Genomic DNA, 17,152 nt, shown 5'->3' on the forward strand with positions numbered 1-17,152 from the left:
CCTTCGGGTTCACTAATCTTTTTTCTTCAGTGTCTAATGGGCCCTTAATTTCTTCTAGTTATTTTTCATCTCATTTGTTTTCATCTCTAAAAGTTTTATTTTGGCCTTTATTTTAATGTGTTCCATGTCTCTGCATGTTCTAGTGCTTTAAAGTTCTTAAAGTTAGTCTACTAATTTTATTATCTGTGTCATTTCTTAGTCAGTTTAGAAGAATAGTTTTTCTCCTCTTGAATTGTATTTTTCTATTTCTTCCCATGCCTGGTAATTTTTAAGAGATGCCATATGTGAATCATTAATGTATTCCTATAAATATTTTGGAGCTTTTTTCTGGGATGCATTTATTTAAAAAAAAAAAAATTTCATCTTCTAGCCTTGCTTTTAAGTTTTGTTTTGTGAGATCACAGCAGCATTAAGGTTAGGACTAACTTTGCTCCATTACTGACACAAGACTCCCTGATGGACTGAGTTATGAGGATTTCTACTCTGGCTGCTGCGGAACTATTCTCAGTTCTGTATGATATTTGGGAATTTTTATCTAATCTTGTCAGGAGGTACTTTCCTAATCATGTTAGTTTCCCTAGGGCTGCTACAACAAATTACCAGGAACTGGGTGGCTGAAAGCAGCAGAAATTTATTATCACAGTGCTGGAGGCCAGAAGTCCAAAATCAAGGTGTCAGCTCTGTTGAAGGCTCTGAGGAAGAATCTGTTCTATGTCCCTTTCCAAGCTTCTGGGTGATTGCTGGTGTCTTTGGCATTCTTTGCCATGTTGCTGTATCATCCACTCTGCTTCATCTTCACCTGGCCTTCTTTTCTGTACACTGTTCTGTATACTCTCTTCTTCATGTAAGAACACCAGTCATTGGATTTAAGACACCCTAATCCAGTGTGACCTCATCTTAATTTCACTAAATACAATGGCAAAGACCTTGTTTCCAAATAAGATCTCGTTCTAAGGTGCTGGGTAAACACTAATTTCAGGGAGGTATGATTCAACCCACAGCACTGACCTCGAGTATTTCCTCACATAGTTATGCTGATAAGTTCTCATGAGTACTGAAAACTGGAGAGATACCTACAGATCTCAGTTTTCTTTCTCAGCAACTTTCCTCTTGCTGATGATATTCTGCCTACTAATTCCAGCCCACTAGGCTCTTAGGTCTCTCAGCTTCATCATCTCAACTTAGAGATACTACAGGACTCCACCTAGGTTCCCTTTTGCAGCTCCACAGATTAAATTCTTCAGGTCCGACTCCCCTCATTTGTCTTCCTTCTCTCAGGTACCACTGTCTTTTGTGTGATGCACAGTGTGTTAAAAAAAAAAGTTTTATATCTTATCAAGTTTTTAGTTGTTTAAGGCTAGAAGGAAAAGTTATCCTAAATTTTAACAATCTACATATCATTTTTTTTCTACTCTAACATTTAGTATTTTTTTCATTTCATCTTCTTCACCTAAAATTTAAAATGAAATTTATAGTAGTTCTCTATTCAATTTTATTTAAGTGACTGACATAACAAGCAAGAATCTTTTTTTTTCCCCCCCCTAACAAAAGGCCAATGTGTTATTCATGTTGTTATCCATGATAGTGCTTTGCTGGCCCTGGTTAGAATAAATTTTGTTCAGATAATTAATTATCTTAAGTTCAATGCTGTCTTTGTGATATTTTTCATATAATTATCCTTCTCAGTAGCATTTTTTTTTTTTAAAGAATAATTGCTTTTCAACTTCCTAAACTTTTACCTTTGCGTCTAGCCATACTAAACTGAACAACTCATTTTAATATTAAAGTATGGGAAATACATTGAATCGAATATATACTCTATATTTCCTTCTTTACCTCTTAGTTTCAGTGTTTTTGTTCTGTTCTGTTTATCATTCTTATTAGAGAATTTGTTATCCTATCTCCTATTCTACAGTACGAAAATGTGGTTGATAAGGTGTGAATATATTTGTTTTGTGTATGTCTGGATGGGTATTTGGGGTGTTATATGTAAGTACATATGTCTGTATACATAAACTTTATTACATTACCCTGCAAAGTTCATTAAAATGTGATTTGATATGCTTTCACATGAATTCTTTACCTACAGTTCAATTATTAAATCAGCTATCCTAATAAACTTAATCATAAAAAATGGACTTTGAATTGTGAATTATAGGAAAAAAGATAGCTTTGTATTCAGTTTTATTGGTTATTTTGAGAATTCAAGTCTTGAGTCTCAAGATTTATTATTTTTCATATATATATATAGATATTCAGTTATGAAAAAAAATTTGTCAAATAGCATTTACTTTTTATCAACCATTTGATAGTTTTAAGAAGACCAAGTCAAATAGTGGTAGAGGTTGATTTTTCATTGACTTACTCATTTTAAAATGATAAATTTGGTTTTTAGAGGACTACATGTTAATATAGCCAGTAAAATTTAGAAATAGCCTAAAGAACTAAAATTCTTAAATTATTCATTTGAAATGTGCTTTAAAATATGATTTGACTTAGTTTTCAGAAAACAGACTAAATTAATGAATTGTACATTAAGTATAAGTATATCATGGCCTGGGGAAATACAAACTAGGAAATAAGCTTGTATGAATATATACTGGGAGAAAAAGTAGAACAAAAATAAAATGTTACATAGGCCTATACAGTTTGTACTCTGTACTGGAAATTTGGTTTTTAGTTCCCTAGAAATGTAAGCAAAGAGGAAAGGCTCATAAATTATAAAATTTTCTCTGTCTGTGACAAGAGAAAAGCATAATAATTTTAAAAGCATAATTTTCATTAGCAATTAAAACTAAAAGAAAATTCATGTAGATGAACATTGGTTAGTGTTCTTAGAAGCGTTCATACAACAAATAAAACAATGGATATTAAACTTTCTACTTTTAATAAGAATCATAATTTAATGAAAGTATTCTGCAGAGTTTCATTATAGTATGCATGTATGAATTATGCTAATAACTAACTAGAAATAACCTACTTCCCCTTCAATCAGTTCTTCATGAATATTACTCTCAACTAGACATTTTATAAAGATTAGACAGTTTGAACTCTGGCAAGAATCTGAGGTATTCATAAAAAATATTTGTTTTCTGTTTAATCAAATTACATACAAAATATTGCTTTTATTATTGTTCAATGTTTTATTTATGTTATTTACTAAATTTTGTGTTTAGAAGTGTTTCAGTTTGAATGACATTTTTTTCATCCTTCATACAGGTTTGATAACCCAGCTGCTGTAAGCCCCACTCCTACAAGGCAGCTAACTTTTAACTACCTCCTTCCTGTGAATGCCTGGCTTCTGTTAAATCCTTCAGAGCTCTGCTGTGATTGGACCATGGGAACAATACCACTTATAGAGTCATTTCTAGATATTCGAAATCTTGCCACATTTACTTTCTTTTGCTTTTTGGGGGCTTTGGGAGTATTCAGTCTCAGATACCCTGGTGATTCCTCCAAGACTGTTTTAATGGTAAGAGACTGCTCATTTTTCAGATGATATTACATCCTGTTGATCACTTAAGAGACCATCAAATATTTTTTTTAGAAACAATCTTTTTTTCAACATTATCCTAATTTGTGTACTTATTTTAGGTTTTTCTAAAATTATATATCAAAATTTAATATGCAGGCATAATTTGATATATATAACATACAAAACAAAAACTGATTATAAATTTCTCTAATTGGTAGGAACTCTGAAATCATGCAGCATCCTTTTTGGCATAATTTTTTAATATTTCTTTTACCTAACTAGATTATACACTTTTTGAAGAAATGGGTTATATTATATACTTTTTGGTTTCCTTGGCACAGAGAAGAGTGTCGTGTAAGACAGCAGTCTCCAACCTTTTGGACAGCAGTCCCCAACCTTTTGGGCACCAGTGACCTGTGCTCTTCAGAGAGTCTAATGCCTGATGATTTGAGGTGGAGCTGAGGCGGTAATTCTAGCACTGAGGAGCAGCTGTAAATACAGATGAAACTTCGCTGGCTGGCCCACTGCTTACCTCCTGCTGTGTGGTCTGGTTCCGTACAGGTCCATGGCCCAGGGGTTGGGGACCCCTGTTGTAAGATATGCATCTAGAAATATATAGCTCTTCAGTTCTCAATAGCAAGATTTTCATGACTCCCTGCGGTATTTCTTACTATGTTCAAAGAACTCTGATTGTTTGAAAAGTCTTTTGTTATTTTTCTGAAGTCTGTTTCTTTATAATTTTCTTACTCTGCCTTCACTTCTTACTCATAACAGTTCTGATGCCTCTTCCTTTAAATTATTGAAAACAGTAATCTTTAACATTCTCTTTTGTGCATTTACTATATGCCAGAAAGTATTTTTAATACTTCACAAATATTTCATTTCTGACTGGAGCCATTAGAGTCATTTATTCATTCAGTTAAAAGTTTTTATTGTAATCTATGTACCAGGCAGCATTTTAGTCACTAAGGATATGATAATAAGAAAAAATAAAGGATCCTTGTTTCTAAGGAACTTTAATTCTATAGAAAATTGAAGCCAATCTCTGAGATACAGAAAAGACTGAAAAAATATAGGGTTTGGGGTAGATCATATTTACTATTACCTTTGATCTGTTGAGTCTGAGATACCTTTGAAACATCCTAGGAGAGATTTGAATATCACTTTGTACCTAAAAAGGAGGAGAAACCTAAGCTACCCATCAAAATTTGATTGATTGGCATAGTAATTGAAACCAGGATGTTTATGAGAAGACCTATGGAGAGATTATAGAACATTCTTTCTCAATTAGGATTTGTCACTTCTCTCAAGGATGGTAACAAGCTGGTACCTAGAATTTCATTCATACACATAATACATGCCTTAGAAAATAGTTTAAGAGGCTGAATAGAGTGAAAGAGAAGAAGACTACAAGTAGGTCTTAAAAAACTCATATTTAGATGCATAGAGGAGAATGAACCTGTGTAGGTGATAGACCAGATAGAAAGGTAGCAAAGTGTTTCAAGAAAGACCATGGTAAACACTAACAGATGCTGTCAAGTAGAAAAGTTGGATTTGACCTCTTTTAGGTGTGTTAGTTTCTTAAACGAAATTTGTTTCCGTGGAGTGATTTAATTAGGAGATGAGGAAGTGAATGTTGCTTGTGTAGATAACCTTTTGAGGTAATTTAACATTGAATATTTCAGAAGATGAGACAAGCTGGAATGTATTGCCTGCCTAAGAAGACTGCAAGTTAGGTAGTGGCTTCAAGCGTAACAGACTACTGAACTTAGATAGGACTTGGGGAAGAATAGAGATCTAGAATTGGCGGACTTTCAGAGGTGAGAGTGGTTGATCAGGGGGAGACTGTTGATTGAGTCACACTTAGAATCACTTTCATTGGAATGCTCTGTTGGCTGACTTTTAGAAGCAAGGAGATATCACTAATGGGTTGGCTTACGAAACATATTTTTAAGTTGAAATGTTGATTAATTAAATGGAAAACCAGCTACTTGTTACCATGGCTTCAAAAGTCTTTTCCTTAGAGTGTGGGAATTTGTTTTATACCTGAGGAACATAATGAATGATTGTGGTAACTTAAAGATGTGTTGTCAAAGGAGAATATTTTTAAGGATTTGAGAGGCAAGAGTATGTTTAAAAATAGGTAGAAAGTATGTGGCTCAGTAAATGAAAGAAGGGATAATTAATAGTGAGATTTGTGTGGAGTGGGGGTATGTAGAGCTCAAGTTTGACCTGAGATACATGGAGATACCTTATGGTACAGGAATGATGGAAATGAGCATGAATGTGGATGCTAGTAGGTTTAGACAGACTTGAAGGGAGTTTCGTTTTATGTCTTTAGTTTTCTCTAAGTTTGGTAATGTGGTCACCTGCTGAAAGTGACACGGGTCGAAAGTTTGAGATAGTCAAGATTCAAAATAGTCAAGGAAAGTTAGAGTGAACCTATCAAAGAGCCCTAGGAATACTGAGCAGTCTTAATGGTCAATTCGAAGTTAGTGATCATGGATTTTTGAGATTAATCTATTCAGCTTGGCAGCTGCTGTAGTGCTTTATTGCTCAAGTAAATACAGACAAAGCAGACATATGGTAGAATACATCCAAAGCTGAGGTTCTGCTAAAAGAAAAGTAATATAAGGAGGAGCAGATGAATTTAAAGTTTTGGAAAATAAAAAAAAAATGATATGTGATATAAGCTGAATAAAAAGTAGAGGATAGTGTCAATGAAATAAATATAGATTTATATAAATTATATCTTATGTGCAAAAAGAGGAACATTTGTGACCTTAGGTATAGCTGCTTTAAGTATAGTCTTAAACATTCTATTTTTAATAGGGATATTTTTTGAAGAACTCTAGAAGGGATAAGTAGATCAAAAGAGTACCTAGTAAGTACTCTTTACTATGTTAATCACTTATTAAATAAGATATCATAAGTACCTCAGCAATATAATTATTAATCCCCATTGTATTATAAAGAAGCAGTCACAAGGTGAACAGTCACCTTATGTTGCATAGGAAGTAAGAAGTGAAACAAATTTGTTACCAAACTCTTTTTCTTTCTACTACCATCTTTCCTTTTAAAGAGAATTTACATCACTGGAAGAAGGAGATTGTGTTACTCATTGTTTAACTAAGTTGGCATACCTTAACAAAGAGCATGTTAGAACTTCTCAGTAACTTAATAATCATTATCCAACCATTCTTTATCCAAAAACCAGTAGATTTTTTGAGAGATTGCTTTTCTTTTTTGTGTAGCTTATGTATCAGTCCCTGATGCATCTTTGGATCAATTTAACAACTCAGTTCTTTCAAATGAACTTGCTTTAGTGTAGCCATGAATTAATAGGGAATATTTTCTTTAAAAAAAAAAGGATTACATGGTTAGAAACATATGTTTCACGGCTAGCTGGTTATTTTTATCAAGCACTTCTAATAGAAGTTGAGTTATTTCTTTTTGAATAAAAAAGAAAACATTAAAATTTCAGACATAAATAGATATGATACTAAGCAATTTGATGGTAGTGCTTTTCATATTCAATATTGCCTCATTACAAATCATTAAGTTGTGATTCATGGAAAAAGTATTCTTTTCAATGTAGAGACATCTCTACATCTATATTTCACTAATAAAGTATAATAAAGAAAAGACATTCTTTTCTCTCAAACTGTTAGAAGACTCAGACTTTCGGAGCTGAAGAAACAACTTATTCGATTAGGTACTATAAAACAAAACAGGGTAACAAAATATGGAAACATGTTCTGATGACAGCTGCTTTCCACAAGTTATTTGTGTAGTAGTTATTTGTATTCTACCTTTTGTAATGGCTTTATAACCTAGAAACCATATGCTTTTCAAAATGGCAAAAAAAAAAATTTTTTTAAATAATGTACAGTGGTAGAATTTTAGAATTTTTTATTAGAATTTCTTAGAAGCCTTAGAATAAAAGAATAAAAGACTTGATTTAAAGGGGCAGTTTTATTTTTATACATATTCTAAGCCTCTGTTAAACATGTGTGACTCATCAGAATATTATGCAAAATAATGCTGAGGTACAGAAGTGGTAGTATACTGTCTTATCTGAAACAGCTTATCAATTTCCAATATGCTGCAGTTACTTACTATATTGAAATTATAAAAACAGGCTCATTTAGCTATTTTGTCAACCTTTGTGATTTTGTGGTGTTTAACCCTATTAAAATCTTTTTTTGTCCACTTATTTTTACCACATGCATATTATATGTATAAAAATTATCAGTCTTATTTTAGATGCTTTCAGAAAATGCTTTTTTTTTTTTTCTTAATTGGATTAGCCTTAATTATAAGAGTTAGCATTCAATAAGACTTTATCTCACCTGTTGACATACATTTTTGTTGGTTGTTACCATCCCTAAGTTGCCTTCTTTAGGTTTAAATTAATAGTCTTTATAGTATTATTTTAAATGGTCACCAGTACATTATCCAAATTAAAGGATAAAATGTTTGGATTTGACTGTTGAATGTCCATATACTTTTTAATTTACTATCTTTTTCTTTGTAGGCACTTTGTTTAATGGCATTACCATTTATTCCTGCATCGAACCTTTTTTTTCCAGTTGGATTTGTTGTTGCTGAGCGAGTATTATATGTTCCTAGCATGGGGTTCTGTATTTTGGTAGCCCATGGATGGCAGAAAATATCAAACAAAAGGTGAATTTATATTTTAGTTCATTTAATGCTTACTGTAGAATCAAATATACATTTAAGTATTTAAAATATTTAGTTCAATTTTGTCAGACTTTTAAATTTTGTTTATCATCTTGATAGTCTCCTCATTTTTCTGTAATTCAAGTTAGTCAAGCTCTGTAGCACCTGCTGCAGTCTTATGGTCTTCATATTTATGTAATTTTATTTTACAGCCTGAGACATAACATATTTTGAGTTGGACCCAAATGAAAACAAGGATATTATTGAGACTAAAGTTACAAATGACCATTGCCACTTCCATATACAGTGAACTAAGATATAGTCTTACTAACTTGAGTGAGTTGTATTGAGTTAATAGGATATGTAAAATGTATATAGTAAGCAGTCTGTAATTTCTTGCTATCATTACTGTCTTTATCATAATCACCATATACTATCTTCATCATAATCACCATGTCCTAATTGCCTTAAACTAACAGTTAAGGAGCAGAATAGTTATCATATCGTCTACTAACACAGATAACAACCTGCCTCCTAGTAACTAAATCTAGTCAGTTTTTTAATTTAAAATTTATTTCCCTGGCATTTGTAAAAAGTTTCTCTCGATTCTCTTTCACATCTGTTCATTTCTGCGTCAAATCTCTGATTCTTCTTGCCATACCTGCTTTTTAAAATTTTTTTTATTTCTCAGAGTTCTACTCCTAGCCATTTTTCTCACATGGCATATTCTTTCTGGATGATCTCATCTATGTTCACAGTTTTCACTACTATCTACCAAACCTTTTCTCTTAGCTTCCACACACACATCTAGTTATAATCACTACCAAATTGGGAATGCCTACCATGTGCCAGGTGCCATGATAGACCCTTTAGATTTGTTTTTTTTTTTCATTTAATCTTGACACTACTTAACTCTATTTTGCAAATTTTAAAACTGAAGCTCATCCAGGTTACCTGAGTTATACAAGACCACACAGCTAGTAAACAGCAGAGTCTCCATTCACATGGATATCTGACTACTTCCAATGTCTATGTACTTTCTGATCCTTACCCTCCTATCCTGGTTAAATGGATCTGTTAAAATGAAAGAAATTAAACTGTATAACCGGGACAGAAACATGGACTCAGAACATTAATACTAAATTAGACCATAGGGATTATTGAGGTATAATCATCTTTTTATAGATGAGGAATTGAGCCCTCAAAACTAGCCTAAAGTGTATAAGTAATTTGTATCTATTTTATAGAGTTAAGTTTACCATGACTTTTAATAAATCTAGCTTTACAATGTAAAATTATTCTAAGAATTTTGTGACAGTCCGATACGTAATTGTAAGCAGAAATGTTTGTAAATATAACCAGTGATTGACCCTTTATAAACACAAGTAAGAATATTCAAGTTGTAGATGAAGGTACAAAGGACTCTACATATGAAAAGTCATAATTAAAAGCTGATTTTATTTTTTGTTATTAAATCTCAACAAAGCTTTTGAAATAAAGTCAAATATTGGAATACTTAATGTAACTGAAGACTGAAGTGGAAGAAAGTATTCATAATATCTAAATTTTTTGAGTGTTGTTCCCTCTGAATTTGGATGATTATTAGAACTATCCCTATTCTTTAAAGTAAATTCAAACATTTGAAGATATTTAACATATTTCTTACCTCTGTTCTAAAAGGTAAAATGCTTTTGGTGATATAGACAATGTTTTTTGTTTTGTTTCTGTCTCAAAAACAGTGTATTAAAAAAGTTATCCTGGGTTTGTCTGTCTATGGTGATACTCACTCATGCCTTAAAAACACTCCACAGAAATTGGGATTGGGAGTCTGAATATACGTTGTTTATGTCAGCCTTGAAGGTAAAGTATTATCCAGAATGACAGTATGTCATCAATTACTTCTTATAGCTATATCTAAAATGCTTTAACTTTATTTTTAGTGAGACAATAACTGTCAATATTAAGTACTTCACCAAAAGATTAGTAAAAATTATTTGTTCTGTATTGTAACCAGTGCTCTGAATAGTACTTACCTGTATGTCCACAGCATATATGAATAGTTCCCTAAGTGCTATAGAGTTGTTAGAAGCTCAAATAATAAAATTTTTAAATAAGAGTACTATATTTTATTGGTTCTTAAGGTACACATTTTAAAATCTTAACATTGCTGAAATTAGAATAAATCTTACAGTGTGAAAGGCATCTTATAATTAATTAATGATCTTTTTTCTTATTGGTACATAAAATAAAGGCAAGTTTTAATAATTGATGGCATCTTAAATTCAGTGAAATAAAATACATAGCAAAAAATGGCACTGCCACCACCCCATGTAGAAGATAACCAATTGATGGTTATGATACTATAGGAAAGATACGAACTCGCAGAAAGGAGTAATTTAGCATTTCTGTAGACTAGACAACATAAATAGGAATAAGATCTTTTTGAAAACCGTTAAATTTGTTTTCTATAAATGCTACAAGCAAGATATTTTTTCAGGTGCTCCCTTACCTCTCTAAATCTCTAAATTCTGAACTTCCTTTTGACTATTTCTGTACTCTGCATTGACTAGCTTTACTAGATCACTGCCTCATTCCAGTAGTCTGTGTAACTTCTTGATTTGACATACACCTAAAATCAGATGAATGTCCTCTTATACTACTCAGTAATTACACTGTCTCCCCTAGCTCCGAAGTCTACAAACAAATGAGTCCTCATTACCATCCTTATGAATCCGCACTCCTGGAATACTAATGAAGCCCCTTAATTTTCAGGAATTTTGCTTGTCCTTACTCCCAGGACAATGCTTAAAACCACATTCCCAATCACTGCAGCTAGTTCTTTGACTAGGTACCAGGAATACCACGCCCATCTGTGAATTCTGAAAGCACAGATCAACTTAGAACTTTAATCCCAGGGTTCTCATTACCATAATATACTACATAAGTAACTTTTTTTGAGCCTAAAAATAAGTAATTAGTGCAGGGTTTAAACATATGTTCATGTTCAAATATCTTTCCTCCCAAAAGAATACAAGTAATAGAGCAGGAGTTTTCAAACAGCACTATGCTTTAATCAAATAATATTTTTAGTAAAATTGTAATAAAATAGATGAAATCAGATTACTGTGGTTTTAGTATGTTGATGTTGAAAGGGAGAGAGTAAATTTGGTGAAGAAATGTACGTTTGGCTCCTTCCTCATCTCCAGGGACATCTCCATGGAACACTCCATCCCAGTAGTTTACCAAACAAATAACTATGTTAATTGAAGCCATATATACATTTTTTTTTTCCAGGAGAAAATCTGAATGATTTCTTGTTTTGTTGAGATATAATTTTGACATAAACTTTGTATTAGTTTAAAGTGTACAGCATAATGATTTGCTTTTTGTTTTTATTATGAAATGATTATCACAATAAGTAGTTAACATCCATCACCTCACAGTTATAAACTTTTTTTTCTTGTGATGAGAATTTTCAAGATCTACTCTATTACAAATTTTTAAATATACAATATAGTATTGTTAAATATAGCCACCATGCTGTTCATTGCATCCCCAGAATTTACCTCATAACTGGAGATTTTTACCTTTTGACCACATTTATCTATTCATGGACATTTCCGTGGAACACTTCATTCCTAATAGTATATCAAACAAATATCTGTTAATTGGAGTGGTATTTTTTTAACTGTAACTAATTTCTGTCTGTACTTATATATTTAAGGTAAATAAAAATAATGCCAAGTTATGGAATAATGTGGGTCATGCTTTGGAAAATGAAAAGAACTTCGAGAGAGCTTTGAAATACTTCTTACAGGCTACCCATGTTCAGCCAGGTAAGCAGTATTAATAAAATTATTTTAATAGTTTCTTTTCTTTTTGAAATCTTGATATTTGGGGAAAATAAGGTAGAGTTTATTTTCAAACTTTATTTTAAGTGATTTGAATATTACCAGTGTTCAATACTGGCTTATTTTGAATTGGATTAAATATTAGAACTACTTATATAAAATACTTAAGGAATTTTTTTTGAACATTGTGGAGTTGTTGGGTGGCACTGATGAGCAATTTTGGTGGAGTGATAGATACAAGAGCTTGATAGGAATGAATTTAGGAGAGTGGAGGAAGAATAATTGGTAATGAAACTTTTAAAAAGTGTATCGACAAACGGTGGCAGTGCTGGATTATGGAGTCAGGAAAGGGTGGGAGAATGATAGGAGAGTTTTTTTGTTTATTTTTATTTCAAGCTGGGAGAAACAAAGCTAATTCTTTGAAGCTAGGAAAAGTAATAATTGAAGGTGAGGGGACAAATTACTAGCTCAATGTCCTTGAATAGATAAAAAGAGATAAATAGGATTGGTGCATAGGTGAGGGGCTTCATTCAGTTGTAGAACCAATATCCTGTGGTAACAGGGAAGATAGAGTATATGGATATGGGGTATGGGCAGGTGAATAGATGACATGGAGGAAGCTTCTGGAAGTTGCCCTCTGTTTACTTCTGTTTTCTCAGTGAAACGGAAAACAGAATCAGTAGAGGAAGGGGTAGGCAGGGCTGGAGATCTATGAGTAGGAGAAGGGGTGAAGTAGTTATCTAGGATAGAACTTCGCTAACTTTAACATGTGTGTGAATCACTTGGAAATCTTATTATGGTGCATGTTCTGATGTATAGAGTTTTAGAGTAGGACCTGTGCATTTCTAATAGTTCATAGGCGATGCTTAGCCCATGGATCACTCTTTGAGAAACAAAGATCAAGACAAGGAAAATGTGGTATAATTGCCAGACAGCTCTAACACCCTACTTAAGGTTAGGAATACTTCATTTAAAATTAAACCAGTTGATGTGATTATATATTTCTTCTGCTGCTTTACGGCTATAGTGGTACAGGCATGGATAATTTAAATAGGATTAAGATTTTGTCAGTTGTGTATTACTAAACAAGAAAGTGATAAGGGAATGGTTGTAATAATGGAATTCAGAATCTAAACTGGTTAAGAAGGGTTGGGAAGGGAGTAATGAGGGATGGAGGAAAGGTGTTAGGATCAATGGTTTATAGGTCTAAAAAAAAATGTTGGTATCTTTGTAGAGTCTAGCCTAGAGTATAAATATTTTTCAATAAGGATGCTATTGGCGTTTCAAGCGTGCAGAACTGTATTTCAGTATATGTACCAGACATGACCTCCACCCACCAAATGGCCATCATTACTTTCCATTCAGAATGATGATCAAAAAGTACCGCCACAAACACCTTTCTAAATATTCTCGGAGGGGTGGGGAGTGGCAGGCAGTGTCTCCTCTTTTTCTATTAGATGTGACCGTGGCCATTAAAGTAACTATTAAAAGGAAGATGGAGGTGAAAATCTTTGGAAGAAACGATAACAAGGCCATATATTAGAAGATTCATTTATGTTCATTTTGAAATCACTAAGAATTTTGAAAACTATGATATTGAAGAGAATGACAAGGAACCAGGAGCTATGACCCAGAGATCGGTGACTGCAACAAGGATGGATTGTGGATAATAGATTTTAATGACCTGAATAAAATTCAGAGAAGAGTGATTTTAAGATTTAATGAGAATAATCTGGAAGTGATAAGGATCAAGGAGGACACCTACCTTGCCTTCAAGCCCAGTATTACAAGGGATAAAAAAACACAGTCACCACTTGGAAGAGCTACAGTTTAAACCATGTCCCCAAGGCAGAGCCAAATTTCAGTTATAGAAAGATGAAGAGAAAGTTGTAGAACTATAACTAATGGTTTAACTTTCCAATTTTATCTCACTTGGCTCTTCCTGTATTTTAGTTTTACTTGAAATATAGGGTACCTATCTTGAGTTTTCTCACCTCTTTGCCTTGTTCATGTTCTTTGAGCCTAGAATCCCCCCTCTTGTCCCTCCTTTCCCATCTACCTACTATCATATCCTACCCATCTTTTGCAATCTACTTTACATGGCTTCTTAAAAACCCTCCTATCATTTCTCATCTTTAAAGCTCCTTACAACTTCTGTATCTTTCCTATGATATTTGTAATTTTCTACTTAGTACTATATCATATTTATGTATTTAAATGTGTGCTTATTAAAAACATTTGTTTATTTCAACTGAGCCGCTCCCTAGTTTAGGACAGGACAAGCATCTTATTCATCTTCGTCCCTCTGCATCATCTAGCACAGTCTTACCCATCACAGTCAATAGCCACTAACTATGGTAGTTCCAGTTCATTACTTTCCGAAATCTTAGATTCCTTCGAGGAGTTTTTAGAGAGCAAAGTTATCTTTGATGTTAAACACACAGGTACTTTCTTAGAAGTCATTATTTAAGCCCCTTTACCCTTATCTCTCATTTCTAAATTGGGACAGTAATTTTTTCTCATTGCACTGTTTTAAAGACTAAATGGTATGGGTGGTCATGTATGTGCATGTTTAATTTTATCTAATGAATAGTATGCATATCACAGGATGTTGCTAGGTATAGGCACTCAACTTTAAAATAATTTTTCCCCTTATTGTCAGTTGTCACTTCTTGTTGTTTTTGAGATACTTGCTGAACCTGTCTCCTTTAGACTTCCCTACCATACTCTCAAAATTGCTGTTTCTAATGAGCCATAGACTAGGGAAACAGATAAACCAATTTATTACAATGTATTACGAAAAAGTACATAAACTTAGAAACATCGAATTTGGCATTCAGAATCTTCTTGGATTTTTTTTTTGTTTTTTAGCTATATTCTTCAGAGATATATTTGACAGATAAAACGACTTCTAGGAAGGGAAATCAGGAGTCCTTTTTGTCCCTGTTAGATAGACAGCTGAAGATAGATTTATAAGTCTGGAGATGAAGGCAATGAATTGGTCAGGACTAGAGATAAAAATTTGGAGTAACAAGCATATTGATGCTATTTAAAACCCTGGAACAGTATAGCATCACATGGAGTAGGGATTCTAACATTTTAAAGTTAACTTAAAAATTCAGTCTAAAGGCTTTTCTTGCTTAGCCAGAATAAGAACATAAACTATACACTGATCTTTGACCAGATGATAATGCATTTCATGTTAGATGAACAATTGATGGCAATTTTTTTTGTTTTGATGGTACAAGTGTTTTTTTAAAAAAAAAAAAATCCTAATTTACATAGATGAAATTTTTGCAACTGGAATTACAGTGTCCATAAACACCTTTTTAAGACAAGGGTAGATTTTTTTTTTTTTTTTCAAGAAACACCAGAATTAAGGTATGTTTTTTGCCTTAAAATAAATGATTTTGTCTTTATCTAAGTCTGAATATTTGTGACCATATCAGAAAAGAGTCAGGGACCTGTTCAAGTTGGATGCCATCAGGATGGAAATGACTTTTAGAGAGTTTTGGGGAGTTTCTTACGTTTATAAATTTACCTTTTAAATGAATCGACAGTTTTTCTTTGGCTAGGTAATACTGGAAAGCAACATAGATGCTTAGGCCATAGGTCTGGGAATAGTTGACTTCACTGTTGATGGCTGAAGAATTATTAGATACAGAGTTGCCTGATACTTGCCAGTCCTCATATACATTGAAGACAGACTTGTTGTATTCACTCTGCTGTTGGCTTGACTAGTGCACTCTTAGTAGCAGGATTATTCTTTGAAATTCTATAGCTTTTTAGTCATTTAAATGTCATTGAATTTTACATGTTGCCTGCTTTTCTTAACCTTACCTCCCCCACCCCCAAATTTAAATTTACCTTACCAGTTATGCTGTTTCCTCCTCTGGAATCTTAAAACTGCCACTTTTAAAGAAATTGCTTAGAGACTTTGCCTCTTATTTTATTAGCTGTACTGAGTAATCCTTTTGATGCTAAAGGCTTTCTAATTGCTATCTTTGTTCTTTGAGAAAGTGGGGCTGCCTGACTCTAGTGTCTGAAGTCTTCATTGATGATAGTATCTCCTTGCCATACTCCTAAAATCCTGATTCCAGTGGGTAGGAATTTTCTTTGTCTATCATCCAAATAGATAACCTCGTTTAAAGACATTATCTATTGGTTGGGACTGATTTGAGAAACATTTTAAATATTTAGCTGACATAATTTTACTTTTTTTTTTAATCTAAACTTTATTTTGGGGGGTTTTATATATATTTAGTTTTTCCTAGGTAACTTTCTGACCTCTGGAGTAAATGATATAAATTTATCTGATGTTTATAAATTGAGCTTTAAAGAGCAAAGACTACCTACTCTATTTTCATATGCATTTGGTAATGCAATGAATTTCAATGTTGGCTCTGCATGAAACTGCCTTTTAAACTTTAAAAACATTTTTGCAAATTTGATTCCTAAAGATTCCGTTTTGATAGAGCTGGGTGTGGCTTAAAGTATCTTAATTTTTAAAAGCTACATAGGTATTCTGTTTGCAGCCAGTATTGGAAATGGATAGCCTAAAGATATTTTTTCTTTTCTTTTCTTTTTTTTGTTTTGTTTTGTAATGCTTGACCCTCTCCTGAGACTCTGTGATTCAGCAATACATCCCCAAAACAGAAATCAGTCCCCTTCCCCCCAACCTTTTCCCCCCAGTTCTCTAACCAAATCCACACTGTATCTGACAGTTTTTGCGCAGTGCACATAATTGCCAGCCTGAAACATAATGTAGCAAGATCTTAGGACTGTTACTCTCCTCCTAGGGGAATGCCTAAGATATATATGCTTGGCCCCTATGTATCCTGGGAGTTGCAGGCAGAGAACTATTCCACAATTGCAAAATCATCGGTGTCACAGGCAAGTAGTAATCATAATTTGAAACCTTGTCATGTCTGTTAGAGATTCATGTTGCCTAAATTTGTCTGATTATGATCTTCTCCCTTCTTTCTATCTTGATTCCAAACCTTTGAAATATTTACTGGGAAACATATCTTAAACCCTCATATCTTTCTTATTTAAATTGCATATTTTTATACACCTGAATAAATTTCTGGGATTCAATTTTCCATATCAAAATGAGACAAAAGTTCCTGACATTCTAATATTA

The 17,152-nt window shown here is 33.0% G+C and overlaps 1 protein-coding gene across 3 annotated transcripts in view; it reads left to right on the forward strand.

Annotated features, from left to right (window-relative positions):
- TMTC3 (transmembrane and tetratricopeptide repeat containing 3) overlaps positions 1-17,152 on the forward strand; it is a 50,335-nt gene that overhangs the window by 21,335 nt on the left and 11,848 nt on the right. For all 3 annotated transcript variants that reach the window (XM_006923810.3, XM_015598448.2, XM_025040992.1), the window contains 4 exons: positions 3,220-3,472; positions 8,013-8,161; positions 9,898-10,018; positions 11,883-11,994. In XM_006923810.3, the coding sequence (XP_006923872.1) occupies positions 3,220-3,472; positions 8,013-8,161; positions 9,898-10,018; positions 11,883-11,994 (635 nt within the window). The remainder of the gene's footprint in view (positions 1-3,219; positions 3,473-8,012; positions 8,162-9,897; positions 10,019-11,882; positions 11,995-17,152) is intronic.

Source organism: Pteropus alecto, unplaced genomic scaffold, assembly GCF_000325575.1.
Source record: "Pteropus alecto unplaced genomic scaffold, ASM32557v1 scaffold76, whole genome shotgun sequence".
Classification (NCBI taxonomy): domain Eukaryota; kingdom Metazoa; phylum Chordata; class Mammalia; order Chiroptera; family Pteropodidae; genus Pteropus; species Pteropus alecto.